General features: G+C 37.2%; 1 protein-coding gene across 7 annotated transcripts in view; it reads left to right on the top strand.

The window, feature by feature from the left end:
- Positions 1 to 18,425, top strand: part of NAALADL2 (N-acetylated alpha-linked acidic dipeptidase like 2) — a 520,054-nt gene that overhangs the window by 316,448 nt on the left and 185,181 nt on the right. For all 7 annotated transcript variants that reach the window (XR_012776415.1, XM_075506899.1, XM_075506901.1 and 4 more), the window contains one exon: positions 4,479 to 4,629. Coding sequence is in view for 6 of the 7 variants with exons in the window: in XM_075506899.1 (XP_075363014.1) it covers positions 4,479 to 4,629 (151 nt within the window). In the remaining variant the exon portion in view is untranslated. The remainder of the gene's footprint in view (positions 1 to 4,478; positions 4,630 to 18,425) is intronic.

The raw sequence follows: 18,425 nt of genomic DNA on the forward strand, positions 1-18,425 counted from the left end.
TTTTCATATACATAAATTCACAGAGGTTGGGTATATAATCTTCATGGTACTGACATCAGTCAGAAGCTCCCAGTGTATGGCATAATTGTTTTGATTCTGATTAACACAAGAGACGCTTTCTGCCATGTTGTGGTGATAGAGTAGAAAGGCCTTCAAAAACATGTGAGTAGATTCAACGAACAGCCTAATACTGTCTATTAATGTAAGTATCTATGCACAGGGGTGAGGATATGGTCAAGATATACACTTCCAGTAATGTGAAATATATGCACATGAATGCCTTCTGAAGATGAGAACATTTTGAGGTGCTTTTGGCTTAAGTCAGTATGGTGTCCTAAAGGTCATTTTGAAGTGTAGACTTGTAAATTATACTAGCATAATATTGAAAATACGTGACAACTAGGTAAAAGAGACCTCTTAAATACCATTGTGCAGCTAGGTTATATAGTTTTATTTACTGATACATTGTAACCATTATGTAATGATTGAAAGTCTGAAGGCTTATGTAATATAGTTGAAAGCAGAATTAGATCTAATAAGAAAATGTGACTGGATTTGTATTGAACCTAGTATTGAGAAGTAAAATGTAGCAGAAGGGAACCTTTAGTAAAATGAAGATATCTGGTTCATTTTTTTCTCAGCACTAGAGTTTGATTTATCACATGCTGAAAAACTCTCATAGCTGTCTATAGAAATGGTGTAATGCATTTGAAAGTTGCTGGATTTTAAATTAACTTTTTCAGACGTAGTGTTAGTGCTACTTGTTTTGAGTAAGGATAGAACCTTCCATGATGACAAAGTCACTTATATAGAATTGTAAGCCAAATATGTCCTGTACTGAACTGTGTTATCTTACATAATGTATAATTTGAAAAAAGAACAGGTTGTTCCATGGGTTAGTGAGCAGGTTTTTCACAGCTTTGTTTCTTGAGGTTGGATTTTGTGGTGTCTAATTTGCGGTCCAAGTTTCTGTATTCTTTTCCATCTGTCACTCTCTCTCATGATTTCTTATATGGTTTTTCTCTCTTCCATTAAGGGGTGAGCTCTCCAGATTTTATTAATGCCTTCTCACTGCAGTGCATTAGCAGGATCTGCCTCTTGTCTACTCAATATCCCATTTTCATTAAACTTTCAGGAATATACTGTCTGAGATATTTCCTCCTGTGAAATAAGTCTTCTGTGCCAGTTGATCAGTGGTTCAATCGTTACTGTGGGTCAAGGCACATAAATGGACAAGCATAGAAAGCAGGCTTCTGAAAGAAGCCGTACAGAAGCAATATTTATCAGTAATGGGGCTGGTATTATACCTTATAAAGCATAGCCATTACAACTTTAGAGGAGGGATAAAGGGGAGAGAGAAGAGATGACCTTTACCAGGAGAGAGAGAGTAAGACAAACCACAATGCTGATACTGTAGCTGTCTGCACATTTAACACCATGGCTGATTGCGAAGAGGTTTCACAAAGATGGAGAACTGTCTAGACAGTGGTGCAGCAAGGTTCTCAGAAGGTTTGGCCATATTTTGGGAGGTTCATTCCTCATTTATTCAAGCATAACCTTATTATATAAGAACCTTACTGAGTAAAATTAAATCTTCCAAAATCACTAGTCACTACTTAAAATAAAGATGTGTCTTTTCACTGCTTCAGCCACATCATCTTCAAAAGGAAATTTAATGGTGCCTTATGGTGTGTAGAGTTTAAAAGGCTAATCTGTCCCCAGTTACACGACAGAGCCTCTGATAAAGCAGCAAGTGTCTCATTAGATTAAACTGAGTCCAGAATGTTTTATGGGGTTATTTAATATACTGGATTGAAAAAGTTACAGTTTCTTAAGTGACTCTAAAAACTGAGGATTTAAGCAGCCATCAACAACAAAAGAGTTAACAGTGGGCACCAGCGTCTGTTTTCTTGTCAAGGGTTCTGCTGTTGCCATTTTATTCTGAGATGTTTGTGGCTTTGGGAGAACGAGGAGGCATACACCCAAAACCATAAGGAGCAGCTGTTTGTTGGTTCTACAGTCTAAGATAATCCATTGATTTGAATAGGTGTGTGCCACCTTACTTGAAGGACTTAATCTGCAAGCTTTAGCCATGTAAAAAAATATTCAGGACCTTCCTCAGATTCTTTATGCTAGGGCACTTTATGGCTGTTAAGGTGTTGACTTAAATAAGATGAAAATGGAAGCAACAATACTTATTTATTGTTGGCATGGTTGTGATGTCACTTGGAAAGTTAAAAAGCATCAATTATAGCTGAAATCTGAAAGCTGTTTTATAATTTCACATGTACAACACAACTCCTTACTAGAGGTTATTGTAGCCATGGCAGCAGCGGTTGCTGCACTTTGTGAATAACAACTGTGTAGTTACCTTCTCTCCGTGAAACAGAGGAATTTAATAGTGATTTTTGTTGAGTACAAAGTTTTTAAAACTCTCTTCAAAAAAAAAAAAAGACCGCATCTGTTTTTCCTATCTTCTATGCTATTAAATAAGACTAGAGATGAATAAAAAGATACTGGATATGGACGCAGGAAAAGAAAAGACAGTTGTTATTTTAAATCATTTAGCTATGATGTATCCTGCTTCTCCTATAGTGTTCCCACCCCTTTTATTGTACATCCAAATCCTGGCTGAATATCTGAATATGAACATGAATTGGAAACAGAACAATAATAAACTAACCTACCATTTCAGACATTTTTATTCCTGCATTACAGGTAAGGTCTGTAATACCTTTTTAACCTTTCACATTTTTAAACATCTGTGCCAGTCACTTACATTCTCAGTCTGCACACTCATATTTATTTGAATAGAGTTCTCTCAGAGACTATCCCTTTTCATCTAGGGATTGCTTGTTTGAATAAGATATGTAGGATTGCACAGGGGATTCACAGGTTCACTTGCATCTGTTTATCTGAATTCAGACTACAGTGTCATAATCTTGGTGAATCAAAATACTAGATACGTTTACTTATAGAAATGGCAAATAGTAGGCTGCTATTTTTAGACTTTTTTTTCTGTCTTAACTTTCAAGAAAAGCAGAACTAAACATCAAATGGTTTTGAGACTTAAACCAAATGCCATATATTCATGTAGTTTACATACTTGTAAACCCACAAAGAACTACACATAAACTTTCCTTAAAACCAACAGCTAGGAGATAAATTGAAAAATATGTATATACACACAGAAAAAAAGGATGGGTCTAAAAGATAGAAGGAGAAGGACAATTGAACTGAGAAATGGAGGTATAGTAACAAGTTCTCAGGTTCCTACAGAATCGGAGTGTAGTCCAGAAACAACATTTACTTGCAGTCATTCCTCAGACCATTCGGAGCCATTTGGAAAGTCATCAGTAGAGCATAGTGAATAGTAAGATAATCCTTAAATATCAGACTTACTTCTGTCTGAAAAATTAATATAGTTTTGTGACATTATTGTATCTTCAGTCAATTCCAAATATGCAGAGCATTATACAGAAAAATAATCTCATTTCATGGGAGTATTTTCCACATTACAATTCGATTTCATCTGATTTGGAATAAAATCCCCTTATTTTTCAGTTCTCTATGAAATGGAAAACCTGAGCTTTTTCAGTCAAAATTGATCTATAGGCTGCTGCAAGTTATGGTGCTTGGATGCTTTTGTCTTTGACTTTGGGGAAGTTTGCCTGATTTGCTGCCCCAGATCCATAGATTTTTGGAGAGGCTAATTACAATTACCAACTCAAGCTGTGATGTTCTAATGACACAGAATAAAAGCTGTCTGTCTGACTGGAGGCAGACTCCAAGGTTTGGGTAAACTAGACTGCCTTTTTTTTTTTTTTTTTAATCTGTAAACTCCTTTGGTTTTCTCTCTCAACTGAAGAGTAACTCTGTCCAGAAAGCCTGTGCAAGACTGATGCCAGTGTAGGCAAACATCTAGTATGTGCTGTACACACTTACGCATGTCCTTGCAGAGGTAAACTAAGCAGGAACCTCATACTGCTAATCATATAGAAAATATGGAAGATCTGCTCAGGATGTTCTAATGAGATTAGTTTCAAAACTGACGCATTTTCAAGGTGGTATTTATACTACATGAAAATACGTTGGGGTTGTAAGTCTAGCAAGTGTCCAATGAGTAGGGAGAAAGGTGGCTCCACTCGTATCTCTTTGTGTACCTTGCTGAATCATGGCCAGTACTTCATCTGAATATAACCTCCAACACACCAGCCTTGGCTGACTATCACAATAAAAGAGGTGAAGATGGAACAGTTGCAAATCTCAAATGCAGTTGTAGTGAGTGTTAGCACTGCATTTCCTCAATATGCTACATATCATTTAAAAGTAAGAATTCTTTTTGTCGTTAGGTCTTGAAAGTAGCTTTTGATATTAATTGGGAAACATGAAACTATCTCAACAGTAATTAAAATAAATAATAATGCATACTGACATAATTTTTGTTAATAGTCACGTATGTTGTTTTGTTCCCTCAGCTTTCTCTGTTAGAAGATGCAGGGTTTGGCGGTGTTCTTCTTTATGTTGATCCTTGTGACTTACCAAAGACTACAGATCTTGCTGATAAAGCTTTCATGGTTTCCTTGAACGGCGGAGGAGATCCATCAACACCTGGTTATGCCAGTCTTGGTAAGTACCGTTCAAGGCATATTCAGTTAAGGGACATTTTAACTCTCTGTAGATTGTAAGTATGGGAGTTAAAAGACTAAAGCAAATCCTGCCTGACATAGAAACCCTGAGTAAGGGAACACTATGTAATGCAGCATGGCTCAAAGGATGGAATCCAATCTCAAAAGTGCTTTACTGTAAACTCTTGGCACAAAGTCTGTACTCTTAACTAATTTATTTTGTTGCTTTTTGTATTTGTGTATTCACACACTGAACCATTATTCCTGCCTGCTTATTCTTATCCCATGAAAAACAAAGCTGTGAGGTACTAGTCCAGTGGTTTCTGAGCAGGTTCCACAGGATCTGTCCCCAGTGAAAGAAGTATTCTTCCCTTCATTCTGTCTTCCACTTTCATGGTATTGGTAATGGAAAATTCTGGTCAATAGCTGCAGGTGCAATGTAATCAGAAATTTATATTTGAAAAGAGTTAAGAAAAATTAATGTTTATAGTATCTTTGCACCATTACCACCTGAATAGGATGTGTTCATTTAGCCTTGTGTCAGTTCTGCCTGGACAGACTTGGTTATCAATTGTGCTTCTCTAAATACATGTATTTTCAAAGTATGGGAAATAAAGAAATGATTTTAAGGAATGACATAGTCTTTTAAAAGTTTAAGTTTGTGGTTTTGGTTTGTGTTTTTTTTTTTTTTTTAAAAAGCAATGCTAACAATAAATAGAAGCAGCAGCATATTTGACTTGTATGCACTACTTAACTCTACATTCTGGCAGTTCAGTGAATGTGTGTTCTGCTTCTCTGCTGCCTTTTCAGCTTTACAACCTTTTTTACTATCTAACTATTTGGAAATGTATTAAGCAGCAGTCTATGAGTTTATGACAAGGCTTCATCAAGAATATTTGGTCCAGTTACTAGCTCAGACATCTAAAGTCTGACTTGAATTGGCACTAAATCAACTGAGGCAACGCTGAGATACTTCATGACTAGAATGGCAGAAAATAGAAATATTTGCCTGGTTGTCAAAGAAGGGTGTTAGCTATTCACAGCATGAATGCCTTGACAGCTCAGTGGGAAAGAAATTGCACATTTTCTCAGTGTCTCAGTGTACCTGACCCAGTGTTCTTAAAAGTGCCCTGGGAGCTACAGAGGTAAATAAAACACTCTTCAAACTTTATTCTTGCTCATTTCATGGAGCTATTTGAAAAACAGTTTGTCGCTTATCTGTCTGGCTGACTCCTTAATGTTTTATTTACCCTACATGAGAAGTAAAGCTAATTAAAACAGATACACCAACATGAAGATGCCACTTCAGTGTCTAAACCTGATGCGCTGTCAGTAAATGATCTTACTGGCAGTGTGCATTCCAATCTCCAGTTTGAGAAAAAGAAGCTTAATTATATGGAAAATGGTTATATCCTTATAAGTACATTGATGGTTTCTAGTAGAACCTTTAGCGTGGCTTGTCTGTGGTTTTAAATCTCTGAGCAACATTCATAAGCAGGAATAGACTATTAGGTTCCTAAAATAATTTATATTTTGGTCATTGAATTCAATGATGGGCTGGAAAGAGCTCAGAGGAACTCTTGAGGAAACTCTTTATGATTTTGTCACTGGACGGTAGATCAGATGGAAGTAATTTCTGTGTTTCTGATGATTTTTTTTTTTCTCTGGAGACTATGAATCAATCTGGTTAGAGGTAACTTATGCCTGGGACAAATACAAATACGTCTGGAGCGCAGACTTTTGCCTGAGAGATGCATTTGCATATAAGGTAGTTAAACTGACTACATGTAGAATAAAAGTGCCAGATACCCAGGGTTGCCCCTATCACTTTGATTCACAGAGTATAGCATGCACTGCAAGAGATTTTATTGGAAGCTCCTGCTTAAGTTATTGGCATATCTTTGATACCATCTGCACTTCACACATTGCCAAAAGAACTGTTACTATTACAATCTTAGGGACTGCTCTACCGCCATTCTTCCTTTTACTAGGAAATTCCTAGTAAGATAAGTGATCCAAAGTTAGTCTTGTACTAGGTGAATAAAAGGTAGGAAACTTGTATTTTCATGCTGCTGCCTATGTTTCTCACATTCTTTTAGTCTGAAAACAAATTTCTCTGTGGCATCAGAGTATTGGACTGCTTCGAGTTATTTTCCTAGAAAAAAAATCTTCAGGAAATGATAACATTTACAGATCTCTTCTCAAAGTTGACATCATTTTAAAATGGGGTTTACGTAATAGTTCAGAGAGAACTTTGGCATTCTCATGAGGTTTTAGTTCAAATCTTCTGTTTCATGAAGACTAAATGCTGCGCTTCTGCATGTGAATTATTTTAGAATGTACAGAATAGTTTGAGGATGGGTTTGAGATGCCTACTATCTATGAGTGGAATGATTTTTTTGGTCTGTGTTTGATAAAGGGAAGAAAGTAATGATGTGGAAAGGGAAGTCAATGGCACTTATGTAAAAGTTTCTGCAGCTTTGATAATTTAATTCTTCTTTTCTTAAGACTCTCCCAATCCTATGTCATATCAGTCCTGAAACAGTCATGAGCCTTTTTGAGCATCAATTCTGTCTCCCTGATTCTGATTGCCAAAGACTAGTATCCTCCATTTTTAGAAATCTTTCCTTCTTTCTTTAGAAATCTTTCTTCCCTTTCTTCCTGCTTTTGAAATGACACAGAGCCAGTAGGTGGGACTCAAGGTATTAAACATATGGGATTAAGAAGCTTGAGAGGGAGATAAGAGACTTATGTCGCAAAAATTATCCTGAAAATAAAGTGTAGAAGAATAGCATAAAACTTGTGTGACTTCCCCATCTACTTTTTTTTTTTCCATTTTGACTTTTTGAATGCTGCACTTCCTTTCACCTACCTTTGTATGGCAGAGACACATTAGATTTCTCCATTGCTATACTTCAGAGTCATTTTAAATCAAATTTGTTTCCACACAGGAAACGGCTCAGTAAACAAAAATATGGATAGAACCTATTTGTCAATCCTAGTATGTAAATAGAAAAGTGGCACTGTGATAAGCATTAAGAACCCTGCCCCTGAGATAAGGTACCTCATAATAGAATCCCTATCTGTGCAGTGGTGGAATAGAAATTATTTCATGAAGAATTCAGACAGCTTCATAGAAAACATTGTGAGCTTAAAAATGCTGAAATATAACAGCCTTGAAATACAATCTTATGCTATCAACTGGAGTTTCAAGTGTAATGTTGTTTTAGAGAATTGTTACGCAGACGTTATAACAGTGAGGCAAAGTGGTATATTTGGAAGTAGTCCATGCTTCAGGTCATTGTTAGCAGCTAGTCATGCGAGCCATAATACAGGGATTTGGGTGAAAACAGTAACGCAGGGGAAATGCACAGTGTCCCTAGAATTGTGAATAGTGAACATTATTCAGGCAGAGGAATTGACATGAGCATTCCTCAAACATTGCTAATAGGATATGATTTCAGAGGAAGGGACAAGGAAGATGAGGAATCGGTGAGGTGTTGATCCACTGCAGGCCACAGCTGAGCCGATCAAAAAGTTGGCAGTGCCTCTGAAAACGTATTTAAGAAAGGACAGGAACGCAGGACAGGCAGGGGAGTGAAACTGAGCCTGGAAAAAGGCGGGGCAAAGGTGCTGTTTTAATCTTTTTGGGTTTGTTTCTCACTATCCAAATCTGTTTTAATTGGCAGTAGTTGACTCTGTTTTGCCCATGACAGTAATTGATAAAGGATCTCCCTGTCTTTATCTTGACCAATGAGCTTTTCTATCTTATTTTCTCCCCCTATCCTTTTGAGTAGGGTGAGTGAGAGCACAGCTAGGTAGGTGTCCAGAAGCTGGCCAAGGTTAACCCACCACACTGTGTTCTCCATGTTTTGATAAATTACAGCAAAAGTTGAAGAACACCAAATATGCATCATGAAAAGCCCATGGCATTTACCTCTTTAGTAATGTATCATTCTTTAACTAAGCTTAGCCAGTTCTGCAGTAAACACAGGAAGCTACTACTACTTCTTGGAATATGGGTAAGTAAGTACATGCTGTGACAGAAATGTATGCCTACTTTATTTTTAGTCAGCCCTGTGATTCTGTATGTTTATGTGCTTCCTGCCTCTTATCTGAGTTTGTCCTTACTGTCCTTGACTTCATGATATTTTACTCCTCTGAAGCAACCAGCTGAGCAGAAGTTAACTAGAAAATAGAACATTGTGTAACAGTTTTAACCATGCATATGCAACATATGTTCTAAAATGTTTTGTTATAAATCATCATGACTTTTTACAAAATGTCCTCAGCCCTGGTTTGTCTGTTGTTTTAAAGAACAAAACACAGTTACAAGGATAGTTTTTCTATGCTTGCCTTTGCAGCAGTGGAAATTATCCTGGGAATACTTTTTTTTTTCAAAATTTGTGTTTACTTTCTGCTAATAACATCAGATAAATGAAATACAAAGATAACTTGGTGTAAAATGACAGTCTACATTCAGGCTTCTGGGTTTTTTTGTTTTGCTTTATTTTCCTTAAGGGCAGAGTGAAGCTGGGGAGAAAGAAAAGTTTACGGTGCCATATTTTAATTTAGGGAGGGTTGTGTGTGTATGTTTATATATACTCTTGGTCATTTTATTTTTACTTATGACATAATTTTAGTGGTTGCCATAAAAAAAAAAAACCCACACTTCATCATTATCAACTACGCTGCTCTATCTGATATACTGTGTTATCTTCTGCATGAAAAAATAGGTGTGCTAATGCAATAGAGAGGTAAGTCTTTAGAAAATACTGACTTTTGAATAGTGACCACAGTAAGTAATAAATTCAGCAGATTTTCAATAATAGTTCTAGCACTAAGTGCTCAAAACATATCTGAATCCATGATCTGCCTCTTCAGATTTTGCAGGATACAATAAAGCAACTAAATTTGTATTTAAGTATCAAAGTACATGCTCTGAGTTTTTGGGTGTGGTGGTTTTTAGTTTTTCCTCCTGTCTGGCTTTCAATTGGTGTTGCATGTATTTAAAACTGAGAAAATCAGTTGGATATCAAGATATTTTAGGCTCATAAGTTTGTGTGTGTGGATGTTTGTATTGTATATCAGGTATCATTTTATTTTCTGTTAAGCTGCCTATAATTTTATCTTGGGGTGACGAACCAAATTTGAAGTGAAAATGCAGTGATTTTCTCAATTAGAGTATTAGAAGAGGAGGGGAGAACTTACTGCCAATGGTACTACAATAGCTTGCTAGCAATGTTTGTATCATTTGACTCTTCCAAATGCCATACTGAACCATATGGTCAAAACTTTTCTGAATTTCAAACAGAAAATTACTAAAAAAAAGTGAGCTTAAAAGAGTAGTGGAATGTACAAGTGGTAAACACCAAATTATTTGAAAAACAAGAAATCAGTGCTTCCTATGCTGCAGATTTAGTTCAGTGGAAAACATACTGTCTAAACACTTCCTGACACCTTAGAAGTTGGGGAGGACTCCTCGGTATTTTTGACATTTCAGACAGTTTTAAACTACTAAACAGCCTTGAGTCCCTACAGAACGTTTTCCAGTGAAGTCACTTTGTCTCTCATCCAGCAAAAATAGCATTTTAAATAGTGTCCAGATTAAATTTTTGAAGCTACTCAACTCGCGAGTTTAGCATATTTAAATCTTTTGTGCAATCGTGACTGAAAATAATCCCACTATAGCTTTACTGACATGATATTTCAGCTCAACATAATTTGTGCGAGTGAGCTAATTTGTTATGTGCTCACGAAACAGCAAACATCACTGTATGGCAGTAAGTCTAGCTGGTATATTGGAATCTGCTACTACAAAAGCATGGCTGCCTGCAGAGTCTAGTTGAAATCAATTGTCTTTGCATGGGCTGAGAATCCAGGATGGGGAGCTGCTTTTATAGCATCAGGGAGTTTTATGAAGACTCCCTTGCACTCCCATACACAACTCCTGGTTGTATATGGGAATGGTGTTAAGAAGCAGATGAGACCTAAGACAGGATATTGAGGAAATATTTTACTAGATTTATGTGTATGGACGAGGAATGGCATTACTTTTGTTTGCAAAGGTAGCGGGATGAATAGTTGTGTGTTTGCTCACGTAGCAATACATAATGATCCATTTTAAGAACCAGCTAAGCTCTGAACTGTCAGCTACAGGCCAGTTTTATGGACCACTTGCTCTGTTGCCAGTCATTTGCTACTTAATGCCCTTCTCTGCACATTACTGTGGTTTCTTCTAATCCTGTGTCTTTCACAGCCTTTTCCAGTGGCTTCATTGTGTTTCAGGTGGGGGTTGTTTTCTTTCAGAATCCAATTAAGCTAATGTTACTTGAGATTTTTTTCATCCAGCAGCATCTAGCAGATAGGCAGGAAAGTTTAGCAGTATTTGCACATAAAATCTGAGTTATAGCAAAAACATGCATAGAAATAGCAAACCAATACAGTCACTTTCAGGTTTTTGCTAATTGCAGCCTGTAAACACATTTCTTTGTTCACTGCAACTGAAACACGTGCTTAGACCAATACGAAGTTAGTGATGACACCTCTCCATTGCAAGCAAGCAACAGTGGTATTGCTGGTGCTAGGGGAACTGGAAAGGGCTTAGAACAGTAGGTAGTTACCTTTTGAGTGGAATTCTTTTTGAAGGCTCCAAAACTCTGGTTATGGTATTACAGTAAAACAGCCTCAGTGTCCTAGGCCTATTTTTCCTGTATTTCTAATAGTTGAGTCTAATTATCACCATCTTCCCTTTCAGGTGATATATTGTACATTCTGAAAAATTATACTTGTCAAGATCTAAAAGATTCTCTCTTAATATGACTGTTCAGGCAGCTTAGATTGAAAACTGGCTGTTAATTTTTCAACGAAGAGTTAAATATGTTTAAAAGAAATGCTGGGAGGCAGAATATATTTGTGAATTTAGGCTGAATTTAGTGTTTAGTTTTGTATGCAGAAAGGGGATTTTAAAAAGCCATTCATTTCATTTTTAAATTTTAAAAAATTGAACTTTTTCCTTCTATTTAAAAGTTGATGAAATATAGGGAAGAGACAAAAGGGTTAAGTGATTGAACATTTTGAACATCATGGGCCCAATTCACTATTAGTTGTGCCTTTTTCCTAGTTTATTTTGTATGTACAAAGCAAATACCTGTTTCAGAGATGACTGTGTTTTACTCAAGTCTACTACTAAGATGACACCTCAGAGTAAAAGGCAGGCATTTCTGGTAGGTGGTACTAGTTATTAATGCTGCTATAATTGCCAGAAATACAACTGTCTCAAAGTACAAATTCTGGTCAGATTCAACCAATAATTTTGGCCATATAGAAGCTAAAAGGAAAAATGTCAGAATCAGAATGATTGTAAAGCAGTTTAGGTACCCTTCACAGGAAGATAGAGCAGCTAGTAGCTATATATGTATAAATAAAGGAATTGTATTTGCTAATAAAGCTTGGTTAACTTTCCCATATATTTGTGCATGTATGTAATACAATGGTATTTTATCCTCCTAGCACTCCTGTGCACAAGTTGGGATACTACAAAGTAACTCTTATGTATTGCAGAGTTAACACCTGCAAGTGCACCTGCGTAGTATCAAGAGCACCATGAAGTCAGCTGGCTGATTGTTTAAGCAATTAAAGATGTGATTAGTTTTATAATTGAATTTTTTTCTAGTGCAGTTTGAATACTGCAAGCCAGAATAAAACAAACCATCTTTAATTCGACTTGATATCTGTTCCAGCCCACTGCTTACCATATTCAGCAGCTGCATAAAAAAGATAATAGTACCTCTTCCTACTTTCAGACAGGTAGAAACTCCCCCAGAAGAAAACATAATCATCTTAAAATGGAGATGTGGAAAATACTTTTTTGTTACATAAAAGTGTACTATCATATTATATAATACCGTTCTGCAGAACACTAAAAGACATAAGTAATTCATCACAGTTTGGGTTGGGCAATTTTCAGAAGCATTTTGCTTGTACTTTTCAGAGGTCTTTTTTTCAGACTTGCACTGTTTTCCTTCCCTGCAGAGATAGAATGCTCTACCCAGGGGGACTGGGGAGGAGGAGGGGAGCGGGGAGAGAAAGAAGCTCTTGCGATGATTTAGTTGGTTGGCTAAGGACAACATGAGTGGTGAAAGAAGCTTATGAGACAAGAGGGTAAACAGTATGTGTACTTCAAATGTGGTCAAAACCATCTAAGCATATTGGGAGTGTGATTCCAGTGACAGTGCGTTCCAGAGCATGGTGTATCATGGAGTGGCTCGGATGTCTCTGTTACTGCTGTCAGTAAAGGGGTCACAGCACTTAGCACAGGAGAAAAGAATCGCAGAACAGCTGAGCTTGGAAGGGACCTGTGGAGATTGCTGAAGGACAAGCCGCCTGCTCAAAGCAGAGTCACCTAGAGCAGGTTGCCCAGGACATTGTCCAGTTGGGTTTTGAGCATCTCCAAGCACACGCCACAACCCCTCTGGGCAAACTCTTCCAGTGCTTGACCACCCTCACCATAAAACAGCTTTCCTTACGCTTAAGGGGAATTTCCTGTATTTCAGTTTGTGCCTATTGCCCCTCCTCCATTCCCTGAATACCACTGGAGAAGAAACTGGCTCCATCTTCTTCCACACTCCCATCAAGTATTTACACACATTGATAAGATCCCCACAAGCCTTCTCTGCTCAAGAATAAACAATGCCACGTCTCTCAGCTTCTCCTCGTATGTCAGATGCTCCAACCCCTTAGTCATCTTCATGGCCCTTTGCTGCGCTTGCTCCATGATGTCCAAGTCTTTCCTGTATGGGGGAGGCCAGAACTGGACCCAGCACTCCAGGTGTCATTTCACCAGTGCTGAGCAGAGGCGAAGACTCGGCTCCCTCGACCTCCTGGCAATGCTCTTCCGAACGCAGCCCAAGATGCTGTTGGCCCCCTTTGGTGCCAGGGCACATTGCTGGCTCATGCTCAACTTCTTGTCCACCAGGACCTGCAGGTCCTTTTCTGTCTAGCTGCATTCTAGCCAGTCGCGCCCCACTGGCTACTGGTGCGTGGGCTTACTCCTCCCCCATGCAGGATGTTGCATTTCCCTTTGTTGAACTTCATGAGATTTCTGGCAGTCCATTCCTCTAGGTTATTGAGGTCCCTTTCAGTGACAGCTCATCCATCTGGTCTATCAGCCACTCCTCCCAGTTTTGTATCTTCTTCAAACTTGCCAGTCATCTTATTGTAGAAGGCTATCAGGTTGCTCAGACATGATTTCCCCTTTGTAAATCTATTCATACCAATTCCAATTACCTTCTTGTCCTTCATATCTTTGGAAATGATTTCCATGATTATTTGCTCCATCACCTTCCCAGGGACTAATGTAAGGCTGATCCCAGATCCTCCTTCTTGAAGGTGATAGGAGTGATATTTGCTGGTTAACCTCCACTGCATGGTCTTCAGGTATGATTTTATGATGTAGACATATTGCCTAAGTACACTCAATGTGACTGTAGACATAGTGACTCCTTTCTATTAAGGGACACTAGATTAATGTACTGTTGCTGGTGCAAAGTTGCAAGACTCCTTTATGTAAGCCACTTCATCAGTTTTGATGCAAAGCTATTCTCTCCTTTCCTCTACTAAAACGATTTAAAATGCTCTGAGGTTTGTTCTGCGAAAGCATGGACCTTCGTTTTGAGAAAGGGGTAGTACTGGGAAAAGTATTTGGGGATAGAGATGGCCAGGTGCCAGCTATGCAATACAAGAGAATTTCATAAATGTGGGAGAATGACTGTAGCAAGGAGGTAGTCACAGCTTACAAAGCTTCTTTCTTCAGTGCTTTTGGAGTAGTCCTGTATGTACTGATGCCAGTCAATATTTGCTGTGTGATGGGCACAATGGCGGAATGAGAAACAGTCAGTTTGTTGCCAGATGCTTTTGTTATCTGACATGTTTTTCATGTGCAAAACTAGGCTATGAGAATGATTTGAATAAGCCTTTGAAACTTTGATAACTGTTTCAATTTCAATTAGGACAAGTATATGCACAAAATGTCTGTAACTTCCAATACCTCTTATATGCTAATTTTACCTAGCTGACAGGTGGGTCTATTGAGTTAGTGAAAAAAAGAGTGAAGCCTCTTGGGTTATTTAAAACCTCGTTGAAGTCATAGATCCTTTAGAATAGTGATATAATGATTTGTGTATTTATTTAAAATGTTGTGCTATAGGGACCACCCTTTACAAAATACGTAATGAAAAAATGCTTGTGCTGCCTACTTGGGAGGTAATTTTTTTTTTATAGCAGATGTCAGCTAAAGCTGACACGTGGTGACAATCTATTCCTTTCTGGTATAATGCTCATAACAAGGAGCCTAATTTTAGAACAGCTGGCCTACTCATGTTTTAAAATGCCTAGGGTTTTTTTTTTCCTTGATTTCCAAGCATCAGCAGTCTTTCAACTAGTCCACTGTGCGATTTGTGCCAAGCCTAATTTAATCCAGGACTGTGAGGGATTTTCAGCAATATTTTGCGTACTCTGAGAGAACTGAACCACACATTGCCAAGCCTTCAGCAGTTAAAATTTGGGCAGTAATAATTTTTGCATAGTATAAAATCCATTTTGCTTTTTGTAGTAGTAAATTAAGTGTAAAGGTAAGATAAAACTAAGAATTAATTCCCTTGTCAGTTACCTCTGCTCCCTCCCAAAATCGCTGTATTAGATGCAACTTCGAGTTTTGCTGGTAAGAGGCAAATTATTTCTCTGGGCAGTAAAATTATGTGCTGCTAATCCATTGAAAAAATATATATACATCACCTGGCATGGACTAGGTTGAGGAATGTTTTAAAAATTCTTCAGAAAGTGAGAATATGGGCTTTGCGAAGGTAGCATGAGTGGAATGTTTCTTGAGTTAAAATTAGGTGACTCAGGTGTAAGGAGAGTTGTGTAAGGGTTATACAGATAATTTCATAAAAGTATTCTTGATTTAAAAAAACGAGGGGGGGGAAGGTGAGAAATTCAGTAATACCAAAAATGTAGGTATCAAATGAGTACTACTGTGTTTAGTTAATTTTACTTTCTAGTCATATTAGGTTTGTAAGCCTCAGGGTCCTTTGATGCTTAAATCACTTTTTTAATATTAGCCTTCTACTTTTTAAGTGAAAGCTTTACCTTGTGAGCTTCAGGATACTGGAGGAAAACTAGAAGTGCAGCTTGACTGCTGTTTAATTTAAAAAAAAAAATAAAAAAGAAATCCCAAACCAGAATGTAAATGAGTAAAACATCCATGGATTTTAAGTAGGTTTCATAACTGTTAGGCATTACTCATGCTTTTAAAATAACTTTTATTTGTTTGTACAACATATCAAAGCATAGAAAAGAAGCATGCTTAAAACACTTAGGCAGGAGCAGTAGTCTTAAGCTGATCAACAATATTTTCTAGAAGTTACAGCTTCAGTTTTATTTTTTGAGTTTCTGGCAATTTCATCTTGTTAGATGAAACACAACTGTGTTTCTAGAGTCTGGATTTATCCTCCAATTTATACAACAGACCTGTAATTCTGAACTCTGAAGCCCTGATTTAGGAATCAGTGCTTTAAGATAGGATTTAGTTACATCTCTCACTCGCTTTGTAAGATGAAAAGTTGAATTGAAAATCCTATAATATATTTACAAATCCTAAAGCATATGTAGAAATACTGCAAGAGATTTACAAATCGTAAAATAAATCTTAATAAAGTAATTTTTAGCTATACAACTCTATACTCATTTCTAAGTCAAAATCTCTGTGATCCTAGCAGAGATCATTCTAGAATTTTAATGTCTGTTCTGTTTTGGGTCAGGTTCTTTACGATTTGTTTCTACAGGACTTACGTTTATTAAAATACTTTTCTTTGTCTCAGTCTCTGTTCAACTTCATAGAAAAAAAAAAATTAAAAAACATTATCCTCTGAACAGAGAGAGGAGTTGCCATTCATAGAAGCTGTTATAGACATTGTTCCCGGATTGTATTATAGCACAAATGGGCAACAGAAACTTGCATTAAAGTACTGTGATTTAGTAAGATGATTATCTCGTAGTATTCACACCTCACTATGGATCAGTTTTTGAAAAGACATGTTAATGTCTTGTCTCGCCTTAAGATGAGATGAATCCTAGCTTTAATTTTTTTATTGCCTTTTCTTTGGATTTATTGTCTTTTAAATATATGAGTACTGTAAATTCTATATTTACTGAGGGGCAGGTGGAGCAGACACTGGAACAGGTTGCCCAGAGAGATTGTTGCCCAGAGAAGATATCCAAAATGCAGCTGGTTATGGTCCTGAGCAACTTTGATCTAACTGATGCTGCTTTGAGAAGGGAGGTTGGACTAGGTGATCTCCAGAGGTCCTTTCCAACCTGAACTATTCTATGATTCTGTAGTAGGTAAAAAATTTTAGAATAAATTCAGCCTGACAGCTATTTTTTTGTTGACACTGATATGATGAAAAATAAAAAGTGATCTGTGACAGCATGGCCTAAAAGAGCCTGGGAACTGTGACACGAAGCCAGAAATCCCCAAAGTATACCTTATAGCGTTCTCCCTTATAGTCCAGCTGCTAAGAGCTGGCTGGCTGTTAACACTTTTGGAAAACATGCCTGTATGATAGGAAGGGAAACAAAATATTGGGCTAAATATAAGAAATCAGGCCTGAACAGGTTCTGCATAGTTGTCTTCTTTTCCATGTTTAAATTCTGACACAAGACATTAATCAACAAAATGAGATGTGAGAATAAAATGTGGTTTTGGCAGAAGTATAATTTGTTTTTCCATTTTAACTAGAACTCAGCTTTTTTTGAATCAACTATTATGGAATTATTTTATTATTTGAATTTATTATTATTGACTATGTCATAAATTTAATTTCTTGGTCTTCATTCTTGATCAGTAGTTTAAAGGACTTCAATCTTTCTGAGGATAAAGAACAAGATGCTGTGTGTGTTGGTAGAATGCAACCATTTAAATTTATCTTGGTCTGGTATTAAAATAGGGCTTCTGTGACACCTCCTGTAATTGGCAGACAAAGGAAGAAGTGACTGATTCAACATGTCTATCTAATGCAATTTCAACACAATGGCAAGTATTCATTCATGACCCAATCTAAAGAGTAAAAATAGCAGTAGTTTTCTGAATTGGAAGGATCAGTGAATGTTTTCTGAAAGCTATACATTTAAAGAGAGAATTAGATGGATGAAACATGGCTACTTATTATAGTCTGTAGATTGCAGACATTAAAGAAGATTTCTCAAACAGTACTGGGTGCTGTGCCGTGAGGAAGATGACAGGATGAAATATTTTTTAGAATTTTTATTAAGGAATTCCTGACATGTGGTGAGAAATGTGTTAGTTATATGACATACCCTGTAACACTTAATCATACTAGTTTTTTTCTGACTGTAGGGAATGGTCTTGGTAGTTCATAGACAATTTTGAGGGTGCTAAAGGAATTATACTGTCTGAATAGGAGATATATCCAGTGGTTCTGAGAAACGATGACAAAGAGAAAAGGATAAAAGAAACCTTGAGGTCCAATAGTTGTATTAGCTGCTGCAACATCACAATGGTCTTCATGATTCTTTTGTGGAGCAGGATTCATGAAAAGCTGCATGGAGGTTTTCTGGAAGGTCAATTACAGTGACCTTTACACTATTCTGGTAGGTGCCACAGTTACTGCATGGTGTTCAAAGCTAATTTTCAACCTGAAAGCAAGTTGTCACTCCTGCAAGAAATGCTTGCATTGTTAATTTTGTTACCCAAGACTTTGGGCACAGGAAGGCTAT

Source organism: Mycteria americana, chromosome 7 (assembly GCF_035582795.1).
Source record: "Mycteria americana isolate JAX WOST 10 ecotype Jacksonville Zoo and Gardens chromosome 7, USCA_MyAme_1.0, whole genome shotgun sequence".
NCBI classification, from domain to species: domain Eukaryota; kingdom Metazoa; phylum Chordata; class Aves; order Ciconiiformes; family Ciconiidae; genus Mycteria; species Mycteria americana.